Genomic DNA, 25996 nt, shown 5'->3' with positions numbered 1-25996 from the left:
TGATTTTACTCTTTTTTAATAAGCAATTTTAAGTAAGTTCAAGTAGAAGAAAATCTGTACCAATTATGGCTTGTTTCACTGAGGATAATGGGAGCCACACGTCTCGCTCTGAGAAGTTACAACTACAGAGAGGGAGAAAGCGAGAAGGTATCTTGTGGCGTCAGACTGGAATCAGAGGTATCATATGAATTCATGATTTTCAGTACGTGGATGCAGAAATAAAATTTAGATGCTGTGTGTGTATACATGTCCACACCAATTGTAATGGATTATAACCCACGGAACAGAAGGCGAAACTACAAGTCCATACTGACATAAATTGATAAAGAGGAAAAGAGGAACTCCATACTGGAAAAGCCTGGCATACACTGCCTTAAACAAGCAGCTGGCTCGGTCGATAGAGGATGCACCTCTTGACACTGGGGTTGTTGAGTTCGAGACCCCCAGTGGATATAGAGATTACTTGAAAATAAAATCTTAAAAAAAAAAAAAAAAAAAAAGCAAAACCAAAAGAAAACCCAGTCATCAGTTAGCATCATGCGTGACGGGGCAAGAGGAATGGTGTGTGCCACCTGAGGAGATGCAGTGAGGACACAGCAGTGCATCAATGTTCCCGCCGATGATGCATAAACTAAAGCTAATCAAAGGGAAACATTATCCAAAATAAACAGCCTGTTGTCTTCAAAAGTGTCAAGGTCAAGAAAGCCAGGGAAAAACTGGGGTACTCTTCCAGATTAAAGGATGCTACAAAGATGTGACAATTAAAGGCCATATGTAATTCTGAACTGCCTCCTTTTGCTATAGAGGACATTATTGGGGCATTTGGCAAATGGGGTGCGAGGATGAGATGGCTATAGGTATTAATGACAATGTCCAGATCTGATGTTTTTTGGTTACACAGAAACAGGTCCTTGTTTACAGACAATACACAATAAATTCAGGGGTAACTTTAATGAGTGATAAGGCCCATCAAGTTAGCAACTTACTCTCAAAGGTTTAGGTTTGGTACTTGTAATTTTCTGAGAATATTTCAAGATAAAAATGTTTTTAAGGGGTGCCTAGGTGGCTCAGTGGGTTAAGCCTCTGCCTTCGGCTCAGGTCATGATATCAGGGTCCTGGGATGGAGCCCTGCATCAGGCTCTCTGCTCAGCAGAGAGTCTGCTTCTTCCCTCTCTCTCTGCCTACTTGTGATCTCTCTCTCTCTCTCTCTGTCAAATAAATAAATTTTTAAAAAATCTTTTTAAAAAAGTTTTTAAAAGTGCAACTTCCCCATCATTTTAGTTGTTGTATGACCTACAAAATGACTACAGTAAAAATGAATACAGTGATATTAAAGATGACTATTTCAACACCAAGAGTTTCAAAAATTCTTGAAATAGAGATTGTTATTTTAAATAATCTGATTTTAAATGTGTGTTTTTTAAAAAATTTTTTTATTTATTTGGCAGAGAGAGAGATCACAAGTAGGCTGAGAGGCAGGCAGAGAGAGAGAGAGAGAGAAGCAGGCTCCTTGCTGAGCGAAGAGTCCAATGTGGGACTCAATCCTAGGACCCTGGGACCATGACCTGAGCTAAAGGCAGAGGCTTAACCCTCTGAGCCACCCAGGTGCCCTGAAGTGTATATTTTAAGTAAAACATTTACTGTTATGAGTTAAAAAAGATTAGTGGATGTACTCTTCTAGGCTGAATTAAAATAAAATGTTTAAGGTTTAAAAAAAGTTTGGCTGGAGAAAAATAATTGTTTTTGCAAAACCTGTGTGATCCAAAATTAAGATGATATTCAGCAGCAAGAAGTATTGCAATTTCTCATAACCAGTTCCCAAGCAATGACATGTATGCCTTACTTTAAGAAAGCGTCAAAAAGAAATAGGCAAATCTGAAAGAATTTACCAAGTGTAATAAATTAGAGAATAAAATAACAATAAAAGAATTTATGGCTTACAAAGAGCTTCAAGTAGAAGTTTTTCCTCTATCAACGTCTCAGAGTTTATCAGCTCCCTCCTGATCTCTGTAAGAGGTGACCAAAATTTAGTTTACAAAATTTAGTTAACTTTTCAGGGACACATGACCTAAAAAGAATTATCCAATATGACGCTGCCTGGTGCTCCTTCCTTATAGTAGTCCTTCTCTCATGTAAGTGATCAGAACTGGGTCCAAGTGGCACAGAAGTAAGCATTATTACCCCACCAACACCATTTCCTGTCCAACAAAGTTTCATCTTTCTCCAGTGATAAACAGGTGGACGTTCTTCTTGGACTGCAGCATCTGTGCGGCCCGCTCCACGCCAACCACAGCAGCCAGCCGCTGGGCATCATACTTGGAGTAGAGGACAGTGCAAGTCCAGGTGGCTTCCTCTCCTCTGCTGGTGGCTCTCAGCATGTTACAGACTTCACTGTAGAAGTGGGGATACGTTGGCAGTTCATAGAAAATCAGGTTCCTGATCCCTTTAATGGTATACCTATTAGAAGGGGAAAGAGAAGAGTATCTACTTGAGAAAACGTATGGAAAAGCTACTTAGAAGAGTTCGACAGGGGCAGAGCTCCCTCTTGCTGCTCCATCCTCCAGGAGGAAGACAACGGCACACACAACCAACAGAGCAAAGGTTATTTTGAGTTGGAAGGACTTATTTTGTGACAATACATTTGAATTACTAAAGTTTGGCTTAAGACCATGATAAAGTAAATTTTATCATGATCTGAGGTAGACTAGGACTGAAGATCTGTCACAGAAAGCTTAAAAAGCAAACACTTAACAACTTAACATTACCCTTAATATAATAAGCACAACAGAAAGTTCTATAATGGAGAGGAGGTCAGATCCAGTACGTCAAATAAACTGCAAAAACTGTAAATGCGTTCCCATCAGTCTTTTCTTGTCACTCTGTAGACATGTTAACTCCATGGCAGATGTCCCAAGTTCATCCATTTACAAAATCCTGCCTGAGGACCCATTAGGCATTACGGAAAAGCAATTAGTTTCAACAGCTTATGCACTTCCTTCCCTGCTGCAGTGCAGCACAGTGGTGGTAGGGGGTGGAGACTCTAGGGACTCACCGTATGGTTCGGGTCGAGGTCAATTATTCCCTCTGGGGCCCCATAACAAAAGATTTTATAGTTGACAAGTTCCAATTTTTCCTGTTATAGCTCTCTCCTACACTGTGATGTAGACTCCCTTGGGAATTTTATTTTATTCACAGAGAATAAGCTTTTCTTGTCTTCTTATCTCAGGATCATCCTGACCTCTGTGACGATCCTCGTCTTCCAAACCAACTGCAAACTGCTACTTGGTTCACCTTTAACATTATTATAAAAAAGAAATTCTAACAGCTAATGACTTGAAGAAACTATTCTACTTCACTAGTTATCAAAATAAGCAAAAATAAACATGGAGGTCCGCTTCTGCTTAGTATAGAGTAAACTCAAGAGCATACTGCTTTTACACTACCAATAAAAAGCCAGATAACCTATAAAAGCATTCCTTTCCTTGAGCCTAGACAGCTGATGTCACAAGGCAACCAAATGAACTGATTCAATGGTGCACTGGTGAATGCTTAATAACTGGTTCTCACTGGGGAAGAGAGAGTGCTGATTTGAAGCAACTGCCAATTTCTGTGGTGTAAATACTCCTGCCATGGCCAATTTCAAGCGACCAATGTCATGTTGCTAAACTCAGGAGCTGGGAAGAGACATGCAACCAGATCTCAAAAGCCAGACCACCACTGACTGAATTCTGAAGAGTGGCAAAGCCTTCTGCAGACAGACAGAAAACAAGAACTACTTTACTCTTAAAGGAGCACAGGAGTAAGAGGGCAGCTACCAAAAAAGTGGGTAGCAAGAGAACAGCTATACTTTTAACAAATTCTGAAAGGGCAAGGGTGGGCCTGTGTGACGGTTCAGAATCCCTGGGATTTGTGGGTGCTCCTTCTCACACTCACTCACGAGTTCTTTTCCACAGGTCTCCACTGGGAGTCCTTGAGAGAGATGGGAGGCAAGGCAGAATACATGAGAGATCCCTTTGGTGAAACCTCTCACTTCCCAGACCCATATCTGTATGAAGCAAAACTCTGAAATTGAGGAGAGAGGGTAAAGGTTAATTGTTGGCAGGGTGGTAAAGCAAGTCATCTGGGATGGTAAAACCCCACCTCATCCTTCTTCATCTTAAGACTTCCACCGAGTAGAAAGTAACAGCTGACTACCCCTGAGGAAAGAGCATGAAATCCGCTCACCCCAAATCCTGCAGTAACATAAGCAGAGGTTTGCCACCACTATGGGAGAAGAAGGAAACTCTTTCCCGCCAAGACCCCTTACAGATACCAGGCAGGGTTCAGCTGCCATGGAGTGTGCTACAGGAATGCTGAGAAGGCCCCACCTCCACAGCTCAGAATGAACAGGGCCTGCCTAAAACCAAGCTGCACCAAGAGAACCCCAACCCCAAGCCTCAAGCCTCACAGGGAGTAACAAGCAAGAGCAGCCTGCTGCTGGGGGAGGGGCTGAGTGGGGAGAGCTCCCTGCTCCGGCACGGGGCTACAAGGCTTGGTGAAAGCGGAGAGAAGATCAGGACACTGAGAAAAGACCCTCTAGCACTCCAGTCCCCACACTAAGCCACTGTGTAGTAGATGAATTTGAAGTCTGTGGAGCGTGGAAGATTAGCTACAGTAATAACCAAATCCTGACTAGATTTACAACTCCTACATGAGTGGCCTGACAGTAAGACATGTGTCTGGGTTAAGTACTACTTATTTCAGCCTCTACATACAATAGACAATTATTAAAAAACACAAAATTGAAAGAAAAAGACATTAAAAAACTGAGGTATCATTTTGGCTATCAAGTCACCAGCAACAAGTGGGGTTTTGCAGAAATAGGCCAATGGAGTACAAATTATCAGGTGTGTGTATTTTGGGGAGGGGGAGACAAAATATGGGGAAGATGGTAGGGAGCAAATAAGCAGCAATGTATAGTAAATTTTTCATTGTGTACAGATTTTGAGCTAACGGGTTTCCCTCCCCATATTTATCCTGAGGAAATAACAAGCAATGATGCCATCAACTATGCATATGGATATTCTTGGCACTGGTGCACATAATAGCAAAACAATTTTTTAAAAAAACCTATTTACCCATTAAAAGGAAACTCAGCTAATTATATATCCATACAACATAATACTATGTAGCTATTAAAAATGATGCAATAATGTGCTATGGTGAGTGCCGTGAAGTGTGTAAGCCTAATGATTCACAGACCTGTACCCCCGGAGCTAATAATACATTATATGTTAATTTCTTAAAAATGATGCAATACACACCTCATAGATTACTTACTAATAGAAAAGGAACCTTTACAATGGAGAGATCTAGCAGACCCACCTTGACCAAGTGATTACATTTAGCATCTCCAAATACGATATAAACAAACAATATGTGCCAAGACATGGTGGGAAGTATACAATATCCTCTATATAGAGTTTTATCAAAGATATTTAACCTAAGTCCATGATTCCCACTTCACTGTACTTTGAATCACCTGTCTGTGTAGATGAATTATCCATGCTTCATCCCCACCCCCACACACAGGGATTTAATTGGCACTGGGATATGACCTAGGTATCTGAATATTTAAAAGCTCCCCAAGGGGATTCTAATGTATAGCAAAGTTTGGGAACCAATGATCTAAATAGTAATTAAAAAAAAAAACAATTAGACAATCCAGATTCTGGGATATTCTAGAGGAAACTGGAATAAACTCTTAAAAAAAATGTCAAAGAAAGAAAAAGGCAAAAGAATTATTCTAGGTCAAGGTTTCTTTTTCTTTTCTTTTTTTTTTTTTTAAGATTTTATTTATTTATTTGACAGAGATCACAAGTAGGTAGAGAGGCAGGCAGAGAGAGAGAGAGGAGGAAGCAGGCTCCCTGCTGAGCAGAGAGCCTGATGTGGGACTCGATCCCAGGACCCTGAGATCATGACCCGAGCTGAAGGCAGAGGCTTACCCCACTGAGCCACCCAGGCGCCCAAGGTCAAGGTTTCTTAACCTCGGCACTACTGACATATCGAGCCAGGTAATTCTCTGTTGCAGGGCTATCCTGTGCATTCCAGGATGCCTAGAAGCATCCTTGCCTCAACCCACTAGAATCACTAGACCATCAGAATAACCCTCCAGTCTCGACAACCAAAAATGTCTCCAGAAAAACTGCCCCCAGCTGAGAACTACTAAAATAGACTAAACAAACATTAACCAACTGTAATGTATGATTCTTAACTGAATCCTGGATTAGGGGATGAAACAGCTATAATGGTCAATGCAGAGACAACCAGGAAAATGTGAACACGACTATACATATCAGATGATATTACTACAGTGATAACAGGTGGTATGATAATGATGTTATAGTAAGATAAAAGTTAGGAACTACACACTGAAAGATTTAGGGGTTCAGTGTCATGAAGCCTCCTGCAGTTTCCTTACACATCGTTCACAGGAAGGAAAAATAAGATGTGAACTGACAGAAAGAAGGAAAGAAAGAACAGGGGTATGTGCAAATGTGGCAAAATGCTAGCAGCTGGTGAAGTCCAAATGAAAGGAGTTATAGAGGTTCACTATTAGTCTTACAATTTCCTTTGAAATGAAGCCTTTCCAAATAAAAAGCTAGGGAAAGGGAGGATATGACAGGGCTATATATATCAACTTTAAAATGGACCCATGATAGACACATATGTATGCCAAAGTGTTAACATATTAAAACTGTTTTCAAAGCGCCTGGGTGGCTCAGTGGGTTAAAGCCTCTGCTTTCAGCTCAGGTCATGATCCCAGCGTCCTGGGATCGAGCCCCGTATCGGGCTCTCTCCTCAGCAGGGAGCCTGCTTCCTCCTCTCTCTCTGCTTGTCTCTCTGCCTACTTGTGTTCTCTGTCTGTCAAATAAATAAATAAAAATCTTTAAAAAATAAAAAAAAAATTTTTTTTAAAAACCTGTTTTCAGGGGCTGCCTGGGTGGCTCAGTGGGTTAAGCCTCTGCCTTCAGCTCAGGTCATGATCTCAGGGTCCTGGGATCGAGTCCCGCTCTCTGCTAGGCAGGGAGCCTGCTTCCTCCTCTCTCTCTCTCTCTCTCTCCCCCTCTCTGAGTACTTGTGATCTCTATCAAACAAATAAAAAATCTTTAAAAAAAAAAAAAAAAGCCGTTTTCAATAAGCACTTAAAACATATAAAAGAAAAAAATCCCAGTAAGTACAGTGTGATACCAATTAGTATCTTTTAAAAAAAGCCTGTGTGTCTGTGTGCCTATGTACATGTGCACATACTTTTTGCATAGAAAAAGGAAATACACTAAAATGGGTATTAATATCAGAGCAGTGAGATTCCATTTTCTTTTTTTTAACCTAGATTTTCTAAGTTCTCTAAAATAATTGTGTAATACTCTTAGAATCAGAGTACTTACAAAACAAAACAATAAAACCAATTCTGATAAGTGTTAAAATTAAAAACCAAGAAAATCTCTCTGTCTTAAAGCTCCCATAGCAGAGACTAAATATCTCCTGCTAATAGTGAACGTGATGAGGACTTTTTCAGAGGGTCAGTTAATGCTGATTCTCCAGTCTTCAGCACCTTTTCCCCTACCTTCCTCCTCCCTTGGTTTAAGCTTTGGGTCTTCAGTGACCCCTACAAAATATGACCAAGGGGTACCTGGGTGCTCAGTCGGTTGAGTGTCCAACTCTAGCTTTCAGCTCAGGTCATGATCTCCGGGGTCTTGGAATTGAGCACCCCCCATAGGGCTCCATGCTCAGCAGAGTCTGCTTGTCCCTCTCTCCCTTTCCCTCTGCTCCTCCCCTCGCTCATGCTCTCTCAAAAAATTAATAAATAAAATCTTTAAAAACAAAACACACAAATATGACCAAACAGCTGGATGTACTCAGACTAAGGACATAGGACAGGCCAGATGTCGACCTCACCTGCCAACTGTGAAAGATAAATGAGGCGCCCACAACTGATTTGAAAGGCGAGCTCCTCCACCTTATCTATAGAGATGGTCTGCTACTTTTAGAACTGGGATTCTGAATCTGAATTTTGAATTCAGAATTTCAGATCCTGAAATTCTGGGATTACCACAAGGGCTGGGGATACTCAGAACACGCCAGCAGCCTTTTCCAAACCCATAAATCCCACCTCCAGAGTTTCTGACTTGACCCCTGGTTGAGAATCCTCCTGCTGTGACAATCCAGGGACAATGTGCAGGGAAAGAGCTGTGAAGCATCCCAACCTCAAGCAGACCATCATGACCAAAGGCCTGTCCAATCTTAATTCTACCGATTTCATCCCCCAATCCCACAAAACATGACTAATCTTCATGCTGAAAATGTTTTGCTAGCTTGCAAATCAGCAATGATATTTCTAACACTGCCTACTTCTACAGAGAATATAAATAATGAATTTCAGAGCTGGATATTTAAGCTTTACATGTACCTCTCCACAGAGGCACTGCAGATAAAAGCACCTATCAGCACCCTGGTGACCTCTCAAGCAAAAAAATCTATAGTTGGAAACTCTGAGATAATTAGCAGTCACAGAACACTGAAGCACATTATTTCTATTCATCTTAAATACAGAATATACCAATTAACCTGGCCCAGCATAGAAAGTAGGTGGTACATGCTAAGTTTGTCTTTCAGTGATTTGGGGGCAAAAGAATTTGGTAAATTCAGTGATGTAAGACAGGGGACTGTCCTGCCTACTTGAGAAATCATGCCCTCTCCTTGAAAAGCTGCTCTTTGAGAGAGTCTTCATCCCAGCCTAATTCATACTTGCTATAAACAATCACACTGGGAAGTTTTCCAATCCATCCACTTCACTTAAAAGGCTTGCTTTCATGTATCAAGCTGACAGAAAACGAAGGGCTCTTAAAACCTGCTGAGTGCAAACTTCCCCCAAATATCACTTTCCAACATGAATGAAAACAACAACTTATTGGAACAAAGCAAATAATGATGCCAACAAGCAGGCATTCATTAACACTCTTTGGCCAAGCAGCCCTGTGTAGATGGCCAACAGTGGAGCCCAGGAAACACAAGTGCAGCCATTTCTCATCTCTCCACTCTTGGATCACCCAGTCAGCAGAACAGCCAAGGAGGTCATGTCATGTCAGCCTCCTCTGCTGTGGCAGGCTGTTGCATTCCTCCCTCCCCATCGTGGTAACAAGAACATGTCTTAGGGAGCACATCCTAACATCAACATAAACTAAAAGGCAAAGCAGTGCCAACATGTATCACCGAATATCCTCCAAAGCCTGAAAGATTTCTGGCTTTGGTGTCTGGGGTTCTCTAAAAAAAAATGTGCCGCTCAGTAGTATATATGACTGAGAGTTAAACAATAAAGGCAAAACATCAATTCACTGAACATTACTGCACATCAGGAAGGAAAAGATAAAGATGCAACTTCCATCTCTCTACAGGTTAAGGGTTTAAAAAGGGCTTTTTCATTTGGCAGCAGAGACACACTTGGCAAAACAATAAAATACCTGACTTCTGGGGGCACAAGTGGTTGCAAATAGTAACAGAAGGCTTGATATTACTAACGCTCTAATTGGAATGTGTTTCTAAAAAGCAAATCTAATTTGTTTTGTCAAAATCACATAATGGGGAAGCTAAGCAAATACGGAAATCTTTAAATATTCAACCCTAAGCCCCTCACCTTTTGCCTCCCCCAAACATGGGGCCCCTCGGTCCTGGTCTCCTTGTAAGGAAGGGTGTGTGCACCTCCTCAAGACATACCATAACTCTCCGAACATGGACCGTGTGCTCAGCCTCTAAGTCCACAAACCACACGGCCCCTGATACTGTGTCTATGCTTTCACGACAGTTCCCTCTCCCTCCTAGACTCACTCCAGTTGTGCCTACCTCGAAGTGTTCAACTCAGTAATGTCTTTCTTGAGGTGTAAAACCACAACTACATGAAGTAGTGTGGACACACTCCACACCTACACACAGATTACACTATAGTCACTCATTGGTCCCTACCTTTTCCAACAATATCCATGTTGGGAAGAGCCCAACCAACCAAGTCGAGTCTATCCAGTTCCAAAACCCTCTGGTTTCTCCACAGAAAGTAGAGTGAAAGAGGACCTTACGGCACCACCAAGCCTGCCATGTACTCAGAAGCAGGCCATGATATTCACGGTTCTCCCCTCCTGAGAGGATGCTCCAAACCCAGCACTGCTTTACCTTTTGTAGAAATGGAAGCGCTCTGTGAGGAGCAAGAACTGCTTCTCTCCTTGAAGGAAGAAGTGTCTGGCCCTGGAGATACCGGACTTCTGAGTGTACTCGCAGATGTGGGTGAAATTCAGTTCCTCCTTCTTGAAGTAATTCCGGAGCCGCACAAAGTCAAAGTAGGAGGGGACGTAGATGAGTGTGTGAGACATCACGGCATCACGGTACTGAGGCAAAATCTTGTTCACAAAAAAGTTAAACCTGATTTGGAAAAGCAAAGGGCAAAGTCAATGATTTGGAGATTAGCCCACAATGTCACCACTAACTAGGTTACCCTGGGCAAGTCACAATCTCCTTCTACTTTCCCCAAAGAGGCCAATCTAACGTCACCACAAAGAGATTATGTAAGGATAAAAAAATAAGTGCTAACTCAATTCACTGTTAATAAATAGATGTGATGTCAGTGTATCCCAGAGAACTATTCTAGAAATAGATAAGCACACTACTCATTCATTCATTCATCTATCCATCCATGGTCAATCAATCACAATTACTGAACACCTCCCACACGCAAAGCATCTTTCTCCTACCATGGGTCTCCCAATGAAACATATTGAAGAGACAGGGAAAATAGAGATTATTAGAAATACTGGAACCTTGGTATTTGTGGGAGGCAAAAGGCGAAGAGCTTAGAGTTGAATATTTAAAGGTTCCAGTGTTTGCTCCTGGGCATTAGTTCTGCCCTAAAGGCCTTATAATTAAGTTGTTGACGTGGAACATGTAGCAGCATTAAACAGTGTAATGTAATGAAGAAATGCCATGATCTTGTGGGAAGAACCCCTGATTTACAGTACTAATGCTGCCACTAACTAGCTAGGAGAACTAGGACCTCTCCAGGCTTCAGTTTCCTCCTCTGTCAATATGACTGGGTTCAATGATCTCATATCATTTGGTAAACGATTGTCAGTAAAGTCAACATGGAATCGAATTCTAAATTCATATGCTGCAGCTAAATCCCTCTCTGTGACCCCCAGGTGTCTAATGGGACTAGGCAGGGATAGGTACCTGGCATCAATCACTGAAGCTAGGTTTTCAGCTTCCAACCTCTGGAAGACATGTGGAAGCTGCACCAGGACATGGCTGATAGAGCCTGTCATTGGGACATTCCTCACAGCCACCTGCCAGGAGTCAATGAGAATGTTAGGAAGCGAGCCATCCTCCGCTTATGCCTCATGACCCAAAAAGTACACAATGCTTCATGAAGATCCAAAGAAACAAGGAGAAAACCCACCTGGCCTTGCAGATTGACGCAGTACTTGTTGAACACAGAATTGACTTGGGCATCCTGCAGGGCCCCAAAAAGCAGTGTCTGGCGATAGTACTTAGACCAATTATTGAGGCTCCACATCCTCACTCGAGAGAAATCCACTCCATGTGAATCCAAGGGCAGTAAGTTCATGTGGTTCATCAAATGCTTTGAGTAGAAATAACACTACCATTCATTTTTACTGACAATGTACCTGTTGGGCACACTAAGCATTTTACAAGTCTGTCATCTTACTAACCCCATGGAGTATATGCAGCCAAATTCCAAATTATACCAGAAAAATCAAGGCTCAGATGGGTGTGAATTGCCTGCTTAGGTGAACACCCCTGGACAGGAAGGTAACCTAAAACTAGCTACCTCTTAGACCTTTCAAAACCAATCAAAATGGTACCTACAGGAATATTCCTTTGATAGGACTTCTGAAATGCCATCCTAATCACTCTATGGGTTCCTCAGTCCCAGAGTTGGACAAGAAAGGAAAAGACATGGAAAACAGAGCTGGTGCTCTTCACTGACCTGGTTCTCAAAACATTAGGATATCCCCAGAGCCAGTACATATGCCTTTCCCCCAAATTACAGAATATGACTCAACCATCAACATGCTTTTTCTATCTTAATTATATTATGTTATATATTATATACATATAAAATATATGTTGAAGAATAGCAAGTATTAAAAGATCCTCTTTATTTGCCCCAACCTTCCTAGGTCCCTACAAGCTCTGGGACTGTAGAAGTAAGTTCTCAAATACTTTAAAAAACCAAACCTATGGTTCTATGACAAGGATTGTTCCAAAGCGCAGCTGTTCAATCCTAAAATGTACAACACTGCAGAGTATGTGGGGAAGGAGGAAAAAAATTATAGCCGCAAGCTACACTAAGAGGATAAGGACATACTACATTTCTCTGTAAGATAAGATCACACATTCAGAAATCCTGAGCAATGTTTCCACTGAAGGCCAAAGAGAAGAAAATGAGGATAAACTGTAGGAGGAATTATATTAGGTAAAGACATTCCTGGTCAGGAGCAACCAATCTACCAACCAGCCACACTGAAGTGGTCTATTAGCAGAGATGACCTTAAGGAGGAAGAAACCTTTTCTGGAGATCTGAAATATTGGTAAAAATTTTTGCTCCTCTACGTAATTATTGTCAACCTGTGGGTAGAAGAGGGCATAAGGGTGTTTTCAAGTTGGAAAATGTAAAATATTCCCATTTCCAAACTGAGTATTCATTTGGCATTAAATAACCCTTAAAGACTTAAATTACTGAGCTGCTTCTCTCGCTAAATGTGAATGACCATCATTACCAGGACATGCTCCCAGTTCTGCATCAGGTAAATGTCAGCTTGATCAATGATGAGCAGCTCAATTGAAGACAGAAAGTCAAAATCTCTCTTCTTCTCTCCTTCTGCACCAATGATGGTCCTCAAGCCCAGCGGGGAGGCAATGAGGATGTCAGAGGAGTAAAAGGGGGCATAGAGTCGGATGCTTCTCTGAAGTATTGCCACTCCTACAGGAAACAGCCAAGTACACACCCGCTGATTAGTTCCTGCCGAGCCATTAGCTTCAGTACTAGAAGTTCAGCACCTTTCACTCACTCACGGAGCATGCTGTACCTTCACATCTTTCCCCTTAGTAAATGACCATGCTCCAGCGGTTTCCCTTCCTAAAATAATCATCTCCCTTTGCCTCTGTGGTCCTGTCTAGCTCTCATTCTCTTCCTTTTGGCTCAAACTTTTCCAGAGAATGGTCACCCACCATTTAGAAATTTCCTACTCATTCCTCAGTGCATCACAATCTGGCTTGATTCTCAGGACTCCACTGAAAGGACTCCTGCCAAGGTCACCAATTTAAGGATACTCACAAATGCATAAAGAAATATATTGAGCACATCCTCCTTGAAATATTCTTTTCCTCACTGGGGGTTTCCATTTCTTTAACACTCACTTCTGTTTCTAACCCTGTCCCAGACTATAAGCTATCTTTCAAGATCTAAACTGCTCTTCCACAAGAGCTGATTCAGCTAAGCTCTAAGTTCCACTCACATCCTATATAAGTTTATGGTAATAAATGGATAAATTTATTCACTAACCACAGCTTAACACCACCTCCACAAAGATCTGTATTTCCAGCCCATATCTGTTTCCTAAGCCCAAAATTGACCTATCAGCAGCTTGCAGGACACCTGCATGTTTAAAACTAAACATCTACTCTCGTCCCTTTGCACCTGACACCCCAGCCACGCTGAAGCCTATGTAGCTCTTAGGTCATTCTCAGCTTATTCAACCCGATGCCTCTGCATGTGCGGTTTCCTGTCTGAACCCTTTTCCTCCATTCTGATCACCCCTCTTTGTAACAGACTAAACCCTAATCAGTCTCAACCTTCCATAAATGGCGCTGCCACCAGGACACCTTCCCGAACTATCCTGTCCCTGTTTTGAGTACAGAAATCGCTTTAAACACTCCCAGAACATCACTGCATCCTCTAATCGGCACTTATCATTCTGTACTGTTTTCCCATTAAGCTGGATTTCCTTAACAGCAGGAAGCATAACTTTTATTTCTGTATCCTCAGCTTCTTAGCAGTACCTGGCACACATAAGATGCTTAATAAATGTTTTTCAAATGAGCCTGTGACTAAAAGACATATTCCCAAAACTTTATCAATATAAAACCAACCAAGTATATAGGAGTTGAATAAGAGACAAGCAAAGATGTGACAAGTTCGGTAGCACTTGTGAGTGGAGACAACTCAGGGGCAGGCACGCTACATGGCCGGTAGGAGGGAGGTCCACCATTATATATAGATACTGTCTACTCAACCTCCCCAGTGACCCACTCAGCCCCTGTCACTTCCAACTCCCCCTGTAGCAGCAGCTACTAGCTACGGGTATGCAAGGACACTTTTGCCATCAATGCGCACGTGTCTTTACATACAGCTTCAGAGGTGATCCACCCTGAGCCAAGTGTCCACCCCATCAGCCAAGCAAGACTCTCTCCCCTGGCAGACACCATGTCCCAAATACACCCCGATCCTGTTAGGAAGATATCTCACCCCACTGAGAGAATGCCTAATTCCAGGTTTCTAGCTTGCAGCCATGTGTACCTCACATTATAGATCCTTCAGAGTTTGAGTTCTGACGGAAGGAATTACCGATCCGAAAGTGATCATCGATGTTGCCGACAAACACAGCTTCGTAATCCTCGGGCCTCTTGAGGTTGGGTGGTCTCTCCTCAGGATCTGAGCCATACTCTCCCTTAAACCTCTTTTTGTTGCTCACAATTATTTTCTTCTTGCTGTCACCCTCGAGGAGGCTGATGAAGAGCTGTACCACTCGCAGAGCAGCTTCCCGGAAGGGTACAACTATTAGCACCTGGAAAGAAGCCACGGCAGCCTCGATGAGCCCAGGGGAAGGACTGACAGCTGCATGTCAGCCTGTTGGGGACATGGAGCTAAATAACTCTCCATAGAGCAGCAGGCCCCAAAAGGGCTCACATCTCGGTCACCCCCTTAGCCAGGACCTGGCTCAGTACTAGAAGTTCAGCACCTCTCATACCCAGCACTATGTCCTATGGACCTTAATCTCATGACTCCACAGGAGGCAACTCTCAAACAGAATGTGGAAATAGCTTTCAGGATATTTGACAGGTGTCCACTATCAAAAATCCAATATAAACATAAAAGTGGCATGAAATGTTACTCATTTCTGTCTCCCACAGAATTTAGTACAGTATTTTTATGCATAGGCCCCAAGGGATAAATATATGCTAAATAAATAAATAAATTAGGGAAAATTTTTTAAAAATAAAACAAAAAGTAAATGAATTAGCTATAGTAAGTTGAGAACAAATAAAGCTGGTAAGGAAAAGACAGGATTAAGCTGGTAAGGAAAAGAAAGGATTAATGCATCACTACTTTTCTAGTATGCTCCCTAGCACATTTTTCAGAAATGATGAGAAAGCATTTCTGAAATAAGATCATATCTCAATGGGAAATGTAGGACTCAGTTTTCCAAACATTTCCAAATATGCTTGAAGTTACAACTGGTGAAAATGAAAATAGAATATGCTTAACAATGATAAATTTCTAACTACCCTTCTATAAATATCAACAATGCAAAAAACCTCTGTCAGATTCCACAATTCATCAAATTCTAAATGTGCTTCAAGGGTAATCTGACTTATTCTTTTCTACAACTCTAAAAGGAAACAGATAACTTACAATCCTTATGTTCAAGACTCTGAGATAGTTTCCCAGAAAGCAAACCAGCACAGCTGGAGACGTGCAGTGAGTCAGCCTGATATAGTGCATCACTGAGGGCCCAAGACTGAAGAGGACCAAGTTATTGTCCCAGCTCCAACACAAAGTGTCTAGGCTTCGTGTTCCCCAGCTATCACATAGGGGTCTGGACCAAGAAATGTCTAAGAGCCACAACAGTACTAAACCCTAGAATCCTATGAGACTTCTTCAATATGGAGGGATACAGGCTCAGGGGGAATGGGGAAAGGATGACACAAAATGCAGCTACATTAACATGAATAATGCGGGCACAATTAAAAGACATTTTCTACCAAAGCTCCAAACCCATTGGAATTTAAGCTTATGAGCCCAAATAAATGTAATCATCACTTTAATCAATAGTTAACTGTATAATGGAAAAATGGGAATTTCTGTTTCCCCAGGTTTACTTATGTGTGTGGCTCAGTAAAGAGAACCCTTGGCTCTATTCCCTGGGGCTCTTTAGCAAGGTCCTCTACAAATCTGGGTCTCTGTCCATAGCTGTAATATTTAGGGACTGGATAAAAGGCTTGCTAAGGTTCCATCCATTTCTGACAATCAACAAGAAGAGATTTACAATGGAGTTGTCATTTACGTATGTTCAGGTTTATCTTTAAACAGCGTTATCACAGAGGTACCTCTGATTCACAAGCTTCCAATTCCACAGTTAGAAATAGTCCACTAAGCTGTCTGCTGCACTACTCTGGCACTATCTGGCCCATCTAACCTGCTCACTCTTAGACTCATTCATTATTGCAGTATTCATATCATTAAAATACCTGAGTACCTGCCAAGTGCCAGGCACCTATATGGCAGTGACTTGCAGCCTCCTGGAGGACAAAGCTCTCCTGCTGCCACTCACCTTGGGCCTTGTTAGCCCTTGGTCTCTGAAGTCATCATCGTCACCCACCCCAAGTTTCTGGCTGCGGCGTCTGCTATTGTTACCAAGCACCCGGGCATTGGCTTTGAGGACATGATTTATTACATGTAGGCAGTACACGTGGCGGATCTCCTCCCCATTCTTCAGGGCGGTCCTTTCTGGGTAGAACAGGTCCCAGTAAGAATTCATAATTAAGAAGAGCTCTTTCTGGAGGGGCGTGAAGGGGCCACTTGATTTGGGGGGACCAGAGAGGAACTGGCTGTTGGTCTTGGTCCAGGTGGATTCCAGAGGCTTCTGGAGATGAAGTGACTTTAAATCAATGTCCTTTGAAGGTTTAAAAGTTTCCAACTTCTGAAACTTGGAGGAGAAGACAAGCTGGCCCAATATTGGCCACTAGGAAAGAGACAGATCAAGACCTAAGTTAGAAGTGCATTATAAGGGGCGCCTGGGTGGCTCAGTTGGTTGAGCCGCTGCCTTCGGCTCAGGTCATGATCTCAGGGTCCTGGGATCAAGTCCCGCATCGGGCTCTCTGCTCAGCAGGGAGCCTGCTTCCCTCTCTCTCTCTCTCTGCCTGCCTCTCCATCTACTTGTGATTCCTCTCTTTCAAATAAATAAATAAAAAACCTTTAAAAAAAAAAAGTGCATTATAAGGGGCACCTGGGTGGCTCAGTGGGTTAAGCCTCTGCCTTTGGCTCAGGTCATGATCTTAGGGTCCTGGGATCGAGGCCCGCATCAGGCTCTCTGCTCGGCGGGGAGCCTGCTTCCCATTCTCTCTCTGCCTGCCTCTCTGCCTACTTGTGATCTAATCTGTCAAATAAATAAATAAAATCTTTAAAAAGAAAAAAAGAAATGCATTATAATACATTGCATTCACACAGTAATTTCTAATTTACCAAGCTGTCTGTGATTTACCAGATCACCTAATTTAATCCTCACCAACAACCCTGCAAGGCAGACAATATAATGCTCATCTTACAGTTCAGGAAAGCAGAGGTTCAGAGAGATTATAGGATTCAGACAGTCTTGATGACCCAGGAGAGAAGAGAGCTGAGAGCTAGGGCCCAAGGTTTCTGACTTCCAACCTGAGCTCTTCACTATGTCAGTGTGTCCCAAACTATTTTGTGGATTGTGTTCTAGAATATCAAAATTCATTCTAGGAAAAAAAAAGGGCTCCACAGTCAATAACTTTAGTAAACATCACAAAATCTAATCCCCCTCAGGGAGAATCACAATGTATATTAGATACAAAACGTTTTGATGAGTCCTATGATAAGAGCTCTATTTTACTGCATTTCTCAAGTTTTCCAAATTTACTTGGGCATGGAATACATTTTTTGAGATACTGTTATTAAAATCATAAAGTATGTTTTTGTGAAATACCAGTTTGGGCATTTTTGTGTTCTAACAAAATTGCTTATCTCAGGAGGGAAAAAAAGGATGAACTCAGCAATAAAAAGAAATGAATTACTGGGGCGCCTGAGTGGCTCAATGGGTTAAAGCCTCTGCCTTCGGCTCAGATTATGATCCCAGAGTCCTGGGATTGAGCCCCACATCAGGATCTCTGCTCGGTGGGGAGCCTGCTTTCTCCTCTCTTTCTGCCTACCTGTGATCTCTGTCTGTCAAATAAATAAAATCTTTAAAAAAAGAAAAGAAAAGAAATGAATTACTGATGTGCCCCCAAGAACTGGGGGTGGATCTCCAGGGAATTATGACTTTGGTGGTAGATAAGGGGAACCTCCACCCGATAAAACAGTTATAGAACTAAACACACACACACAAGAAGAGGAGCAAAACTGAGGAAAGCTGAGTAAGTCAGAAGGGTGAGTCAATGTCAATTTCCTGGCTCTGATACTGCAGCATAGTTTCACCAAGATGCTACCATTGGGGGGAAACTAGGCAAAGGGCATAAGGGACGTCTTTGTGTTATTACTTAAAAATTCAGCTATAATTTTTATTTTAATAAAATTTTCAATTAAAAAAGGATGACCAACTCTTAAAAACAGGACCTGCTGGTAAAAAACAAAAAAACACAAAAAAGCAAAAACGGCACCACATTTGAGTAACTTAGTTGTGAACCTATCTCAGATATTTCAGACAAACTAAAGCAGCAATAGCTAGTGTTTTACTCAATACTTTCTATGTATCAGTCAGTAAGCTAAATCACTTCATTTTGAGGTAAGCATTACTGCCCCCTTCGAACAAATGAGAACAAGATTTAAAAAGGTAGATTAACTTGCCTTGGGTCATGTAAACAGCACCTCTCAGATGCTGGTCTAAACCCTGGTGTACCTGTCTCCAAGCCATTCTTCCCTGGCTTCCACACTCCAGCTTCCCACGGCCTTTCCTGGCTACATCTGTGCCCTTCTAGACTCTTCCGGCCTTTCTACGCTGTGCCCCCCTATCAACTCACCTACCACTGGTGGCTATCATACATTCAAGGAGACTGCTGAAACCCAACACCATTGCTTTATGTGGAGCTTCACTTTGTTTGTGATGGGGATGACCAAGCAATACTTACTTTCAGCTGGTGTGTAGTTTTAGGATTTGTGGCAACAGCTTGAATTTCTTCTTCCTTCAGTTCTTTGCTCATATGTTGTAGAAATGGATCTAATTAAGAAATCAAGAATATCAGAACACTTTTGGTCTTCCTTCTAAATGAAACACTCTTTTTCACAATGTTAACTCATCCTTCCTCCCATCTACTTTCCCCATCCTCTCTCTGAGCTCAAAAGTTTCTAACAGGTTCTCTTTCCTAAAGCATTTCTCTAATCACATTACTTCTCAGCTCAAAAACCTTGAAGAAATTTCTCTGTTTGAAATTTGGGGCACTCTAGGATGTATACTTCCAATCAACCTCTCAAATGTAATTTTTCAATTATATGGCCCTCAAATTCTTCTGCCTCTGTGGATTTCCTTCCTTCATTTAAAAATTCTATCCTTCCTTTCACCTCATTTCTGTATGCCCAAATACTATCAGTTTAATGTTATCTCCTGACCTATAATAAATATTTCCCTGGAGCCCACTCTGCCAGGCACAGTGCTGATTCCACTAAAAGGCTATCCCCGGATCCCTCCAGACAGTTCTCTACCCTGCCTCCACCCACCCACTGCAACACTATAAGATCCCTGAGAGCAGGTTCCATACCTGAATGCACTGCAGGACACACAGAAATGCTCAATACTCGACTCGGGTGAACAATGATCCAAATGGTAGTACCTACACTCAGGGTTATCTTCAGTCCTTTGAGCTAGCCACCCAACCCTCCTTCCAGTCCCATCATTAAGGAGAGAAAAGTTAAATGGCCTACACAAGGATCCAAATGGTAAAACTTCAAATGCAGTGCACTTTGTACTAAACACCTAAGAGTGGACAACAGGATATAAGAATTCTAGGTGCTGATATATCTACACAGGCAAAACCACCAGAAGAATTTTAGGATAATCAAGTACTGTTTTCTCCATGGTTCTGATTTTTTAATTTCTTTTTTTTTTTAGAGAGGGAAGGAGGGAGAGAGAGAGTGTGAGGGGTGGGGAAGGGCAGAGGAAGAGGGAGAGAATCTGAAGCACGCTCCATGCTCAGCAGCAGAGCCCGACACAGGCTCACACAATCTGAGATCATGACCTAAACAGAAATCAACAATCAGACGCTTAACGAACTGAGCCACCCAGGTACCCCTCCTCAAAGGTTACTTCAGTTTTAATGGTTTGGAATGGCTTTGGTGCCCAAATTCTATCTGCTACTTCTCTTTATCCAGCATAACAGCCAACAGAACCAAACGAATCAAATAAGGATTAAAATTTCAGCTTCTTTAATGGTACAGCTAGGGTAAAGATGGACAATGGGGTCAAAAATAGTAGTAAGAATACAAAACAAGACTAACCTGACTTAGCCTCCAGGCACAGGCTGAGAAAGTGGACCTAAGAGAGCAGAGACCTGCCTACACCTACCATACAGAGGCAGGCCTTGTACAAGCCACTGCAAATGGAAGAGAGGCAGGACCAAGAAGTTCAGAGAGACTGGAGAGACAGAATGGCGCTTTCAGGCTTCAAAGGTGCTCCCTGGTAATGAGGACCAATGAAATTAGCCAGTCCTGGGGCGCCTGGCTGGCTCAGGGGGTTAAGCCTCTGCCTTCGGCTCAGATCATGATCTCAGGGTTCTGGGATCGAGCCCCGCATTGGGCTCTCTTCTCAGCAGGGAGCCTGCTTCCCCCTCTCTCTCTGCCTGCCTCTCTGCCTACATGTGATTTCTGTCAAATAAATAAATAAAATCTTTAAAAAAAAAAAAAAAGAAAAGAAATTAGCCAGTCCTGAGTCTTACAAATCTGGAAAAATTCCTACTGTAATAATAAAGAGCAAATGAAGGTAGAAAGAAAAATATAAAATGTTTTTCTCCTATCTCTTCCTTCCCTGCTTGGGGAGAAAATCAGAAGTCTTCTCCTGACCCCAAATGTGGAAACATGAAGTGTGGGAAAATGGCCTTCCCTACTATCACTCTTTGGTTATTTGTCCTACTAAATAGTCTCCTGACTCCCAGCACAACCTAACCACTGAAAATCACAAAATAGCTCTGAGAATTATTTCTTCCCAGCTCTAGATATAGCTTCTAAACAGTTTCTATTGTTGCTCATTCCAGTAATAGGAGATTTAATGCATATTAGCGCACAAGTCCCCATACTAAGCACCTGGTGAATGCAAACACACACTGCTCTGACCTTGTGACACTTTCAGAGAGCATGTGCCTCCACTTTCCTCTTCAAGAAAATTGGTTTCCAGGCTGAAAAGTGACTCATGTTTTGCATCTGTGAACTCCTCAAGGGATTCTTGTGATGTGCCAAGTGGTCCATCCCCACCTTTTCCTTCAGGGTCACCAGGTAAATCCGTACCTGTGATTTTGAGAAACACTATGTAAAATTATTTATGCACAAATATCATTATATTTCTGTGGACAAGTAAAATTTAATTCCTTAGCCTAAATCAACACTCATGTTCACTGCTATTATTTACATTTAAGCAAATTCAGGTAGAAAACTTAAATTTCAAAATTAAGCCTGATGGTTGACCCAGGCTTAATTTTCTAGAAACTTATTTTATGATGATAACTAGACAAAGTACACTAAGAGGTACATGTAAGGATGTTCAAAGCAGCAATGATTATGATAAGAAATAAATGGAAAAATTGATTTCATCCTTTTCTATCAATGGAGTACTCAATTACCACATGTCATTTACAATGAAACGCCACATAATTAGGAAGCTAATATGAATCCATAATTATTAACATGGAAAAGATCTACTATTAAAGAAAAAGTAAGTTACAGAAGTGTATGAGCTCATTATGCACACACACACATCCATATATGTATATATATGTATATTTACATGTAATATCCTTGCACTCACACGTGTATCCATAAAAAGTAAGTAATGGAAGGTTCTATAGAATGTTCAAGGTGTTCATCCCAAGGTGGTGGAGATATAGGTTAACTACACTACCCTCTTAAATTTTTATAATAAGTATATATCACTTTAATAATTAAAAGAAAAAAACTTTTCACTTCTAAAAATCTAAAACAGGAAATAGAAAACAAACAAACAAAAAACCCTAAGTCTGAGGCAATGGACTTTTATCCCAGTAAAACTGATGAATTAAAATACTAAGAATGATGTATAACACCTTAAAGTATAGAGAAAAAAATGCAGCTACAAGGAAAACAGGCATTAAAATAGTAAGGTAAAAATAATTACTCAGACACATTGACAATGAGATATGGCTCCAGGAATATAAAGTCATGAATTACTAATTCATGAACAATACAAATCAGTCACAAAAAACATGAGGAGCCAAAGAAGTCAGACACAAAAAGGTGCATATTTTACACTTCCATTTATATGAATTTCTAGAATAGGCAGAATTAATCTTTAGTGAAAGAAAGCAGATCAGTGGTTGCCTCATGCCAGAGGGGGAAAACTGACTATAAAAGGACAAGAAGACACCTTCTGGCAGTACTGGAAATGTTCTGAATCTTGATTTCGGTGATAACAACATAGATGTATATGTCAAACTCACTGAATTGTAAACTTAAAACAGGTACACTACATTGCATGTAAATCATACCTCTATAAAGTTAGTTTTAAAGTTAAAAAAGTCCCCTAGAAGTCCCAGTGAGATACATTCCTTTAAGCGTTCAATCTCAGCTGTTCTCTGAAGCTCCCCTCCCCCCATTTACTCTGGCAACCAGGTGGAATCTCTTCGATGCCTTACAACTAGCTATTCCATACAAATCTGCTGTTGAAAATTTTTTTATATTTTGTCTGTCTTCCATTAAACTTGGTTTCTCTAAGGAAAGGAGAGTGATCTCTTTAACTGAGACTGTCCCAGAAACAGCATTATGTTCCCTTTCCTCTGAATCAATTACGTACGATTGATGAAGTCCTGGAAATCATAAGCAAAAATATTACTTCTGTATTTATCTGGCCATAGGGTCTGGTTTCATCAGATTCTCAAAGATATCAGAACCAACAAGGTTAAGAGTCTCTGCTTTGGATCCATGTGCTTTCCTCCAATTCACACAGTATAGGGCACTGTGCTCATAGGAAAATCTGTCCTGACAAAGATGATGAGCCCACACCAAAGACACTTACTCTCCTGCACTTTGGTAGACTCTCCTGTTGTTTCTTTCTCCACACTGACATCACTATCACCATCTTCACTGTTCATTTCCGCCTCATCTACAGCACTGTCTTCTTCTTCGTCTTCCTCTTCTTCTTCATTCTCTTCCTCCTCCTCATCTTCTTCCACAGCATTCTTTAATGTGGCAAGAAGTTTGTGGTACCCAGAAACTTGTTCTGGTTCACTCTCTGCTTCACTTTCAGAACCTGAAGTATCTGAACTCTCTGACTAAAAGGAAAATGGGAAATTTGATTTCTTTTTAAAGATTTTACTTATTTATCTGAGCGAGAAAGAGAGAGCATGAGTGGGAGGGGGGCAGAGAGAGAAGGAGAACTGAGCAGGGAACTCTACATGGGGCTTGATTCCACGACCCTGGGATCCTGACCTGAGCCAAAGACAGACACTTAACCAACTGAGCCACCCAAGCGCCTTGGAAAATGGGAAATTTTAAAACGGAAACGTATTATTCTTGTTTCTACCCTATGATTATCATGAGGCCAAAAATATAACTGGTTCCAACTTTCATAAATAAAAATTAGCTTTTCTATAAATATACAATCTTATCTATTCAATGATGCCCAGCAACAAAGTTATTTTAAAAAGCTAGTCTAGGGAGATGCTTGAGTGGCTCAGTCAGTTAAGTGTCTGACTTTTGATTTGGGCTCAGGTCATGATCTCAGGGTCGTGGGATCCAGCCTCAGATTGGGCTCTATGCTCGGTGTGGAGCCTGCTTAAAATTCTCTCTCCCCCTCCCAGCCCTGTGCATGTATGTGTCTTTCTCTCTCAAAAAACCAAAAAACAACCCCCCCAAAACAAAAAAAAGCTAGTCTAGCTATGATTCTAGAATATTTTTGTCTTCTTTGAACTGCTAATGTTCTATATGGGAAGAAAGTGGACTAAAAACAGGGCTTTTGGTTATAAGGAGATCTAATCTGTGTGTCAGATACTTTGCATGCTGAAAGGAGCAATAGGAAAACTGCAATACAACAAAAGAACGTAGGGGGGTTGTTGTTGTTGTTCTTTTCCCAGTTTGTTGTAATGAGTTAGGACCTTTGTTCAGTCTGCACTGTTTGTGGCTCCTTTTATGTTAAGTAAACAAGATACACCTTTAGGATTTACCAAGAGCCCTCTGGTAAGCCTCCTTGATAGGTTCTAATAGGCTAATCTCTCAGGAGAGTTTGAAACTCTGGTTACTATATTAGTTATCACAATGGCATTATAACAGACATCTGCATTCAAAAGTAAGCAGTATTACTAATAGCTTACATCTAAAATTGAAAGGAGTGGAAATGTAGCCAGGCTTTATTACTGTTATATATAATCTTAAAATTAAAAACCGACAACCAACTCTAATTTAAAAAGGTATAAGGTATTACCAGTTGATAAATCTGTGGTTTTGCCTCCTTTCCAGAAACCCTGAGAAGAAAGAAGTAATATTAAACTCTAACTACTAGCATGTAGCAATTAATAAAAAAAAGTCTAATGATAACTTTAAATGAAAAAGGAAGGGCATTCCATTATAAATGCATTATAACTATAGCCATGTAAAAGCCACATATGCACTTGGACAGGGATTTTAAGAATATAACAAACGGATAACTGACAAAGGAAAAGTTTAACAAGGTCACACGACAGTTAACTGGCTCTCATCGGAAAGAAGTATCACTTTAGCAAATAAAAGACATTTTCTAGCGCATTTCTTAATTATAATGCATCTAACTGCTGATGAAGCGGCCCAAAGGGGAGTGGCGGGCGAGCACTAAGACCATAACTGAGAGTCTGGACGCTTAGAGGACCCCACAATTACGGATACACAGGTTTCCTCACTGTAACTGGATGAAACAGCGGTATCTGGGGGCCGAGACAATTCTTTAAAAACACACAAAACCACAGAAACAATCTTAGAAAACTGGCGGTAGAAAAACCAGCATCCCACCTCCGCAGGGGGCGTTCGGTCTAACTTGAAGATGAGGGCTCAACAAAAGCAAGAGGACCCACAAAGAACCCCATCTCGGGCGGGATGCCACCGGCATCCTCCCAAGCCCAGCGAGCTGGAGAAGGGCGGGAAGAGTGGTGAGCAGCCCCGTCCCGATCCCCAGGGAGACCGGCGGCCCCAACCCGGGAAAAGCCACGGGCCCCGCTGACCCCGGCAGTGCCCCTCCATACTTGTCATAGAATGGATGCTCCTCGCCAAAATCCCGAAGATGCTTCTTCTGCTTCTTAGTCAGGGTGGTGAGCAGCTCGCTCTGGCTCCGGCTCCCGCGTTTGCCCATAGCAAAAAACGTCAAAGTCTCCCACCTCCAAGAGACGCGTTTCCCACCACCAAGTTGTCTAGTCAACTCACTCACGCGGGTCGCCCACAGCGCTTCGCGACGGAACCAGGTTGCCATAAAGCAGAGCCGTTTTACGTCGTGCCTGTGCGACAGGCCTTAGAACTTCCTGGTCTCGATTCTGCTCTCTAGTGAGGCTCTTTGGAAGCGCATGCACGTGTATCTGTGGGTTCTCTGTCGGCGGGCACGCTTGGGGCTTTCGGGGTGCGCGTACTTTGTGCTTCCGTTTGGGTGTTGGGAATCCTCCCGCGTAAGCGTGTCGTCGTGGAGTTGAATGACCCCACTTTATTTTGTGATATAATAAAAATACCAACCAATAT

The 25996-nt window shown here is 41.8% G+C and overlaps 1 protein-coding gene across 2 annotated transcripts; it reads right to left on the bottom strand.

The window, feature by feature from the left end:
- Positions 1-25771, bottom strand: UTP25 (UTP25 small subunit processome component). 2 transcript variants are annotated; one of them, XM_082701832.1, is made up of 12 exons: positions 25513-25771; positions 24723-24762; positions 23319-23574; positions 21389-21559; positions 19195-19283; positions 16659-17069; positions 14672-14891; positions 12825-13027; positions 11480-11662; positions 11254-11366; positions 10204-10449; positions 1-2457 (listed from the first exon to the last, which is right to left on the bottom strand). In XM_082701832.1, exons 1-12 carry the CDS (start codon positions 25734-25736, stop codon positions 2214-2216), a joined length of 2400 nt encoding a protein of 799 aa, XP_082557958.1. In that variant the 5' UTR covers positions 25737-25771; the 3' UTR covers positions 1-2213. The 2 variants fall into 2 exon arrangements, with proteins under 2 accessions (XP_082557958.1, XP_082557959.1); XM_082701833.1 differs by lacking the exons at positions 12825-13027; positions 14672-14891 and having other exon boundaries at positions 25513-25748.
- Between the last annotated feature and the right edge of the window lie 225 nt (positions 25772-25996).

The sequence above is a fragment of the Mustela nivalis genome, assembly GCF_964662115.1.
Source record: "Mustela nivalis genome assembly, chromosome: 16".
Lineage (NCBI taxonomy): Eukaryota > Metazoa > Chordata > Mammalia > Carnivora > Mustelidae > Mustela > Mustela nivalis.
The sequence above is the reverse complement of the archived record's forward strand: the minus strand, read 5'-3'. Positions and strand labels throughout refer to the sequence as shown.

Excerpts from the sequence above, each read along its gene's own strand:
- UTP25 (XM_082701832.1), bottom strand. The coding sequence starts at position 25,736 with ATGGCAACCTGGTTCCGTCGCGAAGCGCTGTGGGCGACCCGCGTGAGT. Across the intron at positions 24,763-25,512 it reads GAGCATCCATTCTATGACAA|GGTTTCTGGAAAGGAGGCAA; the intron begins GTATGGAGGGGC and ends CTTTCTTCTCAG. Across the intron at positions 19,284-21,388 it reads CTCTCTGAAAGTGTCACAAG|ATCCATTTCTACAACATATG; the intron begins GTCAGAGCAGTG and ends TTTCTTAATTAG.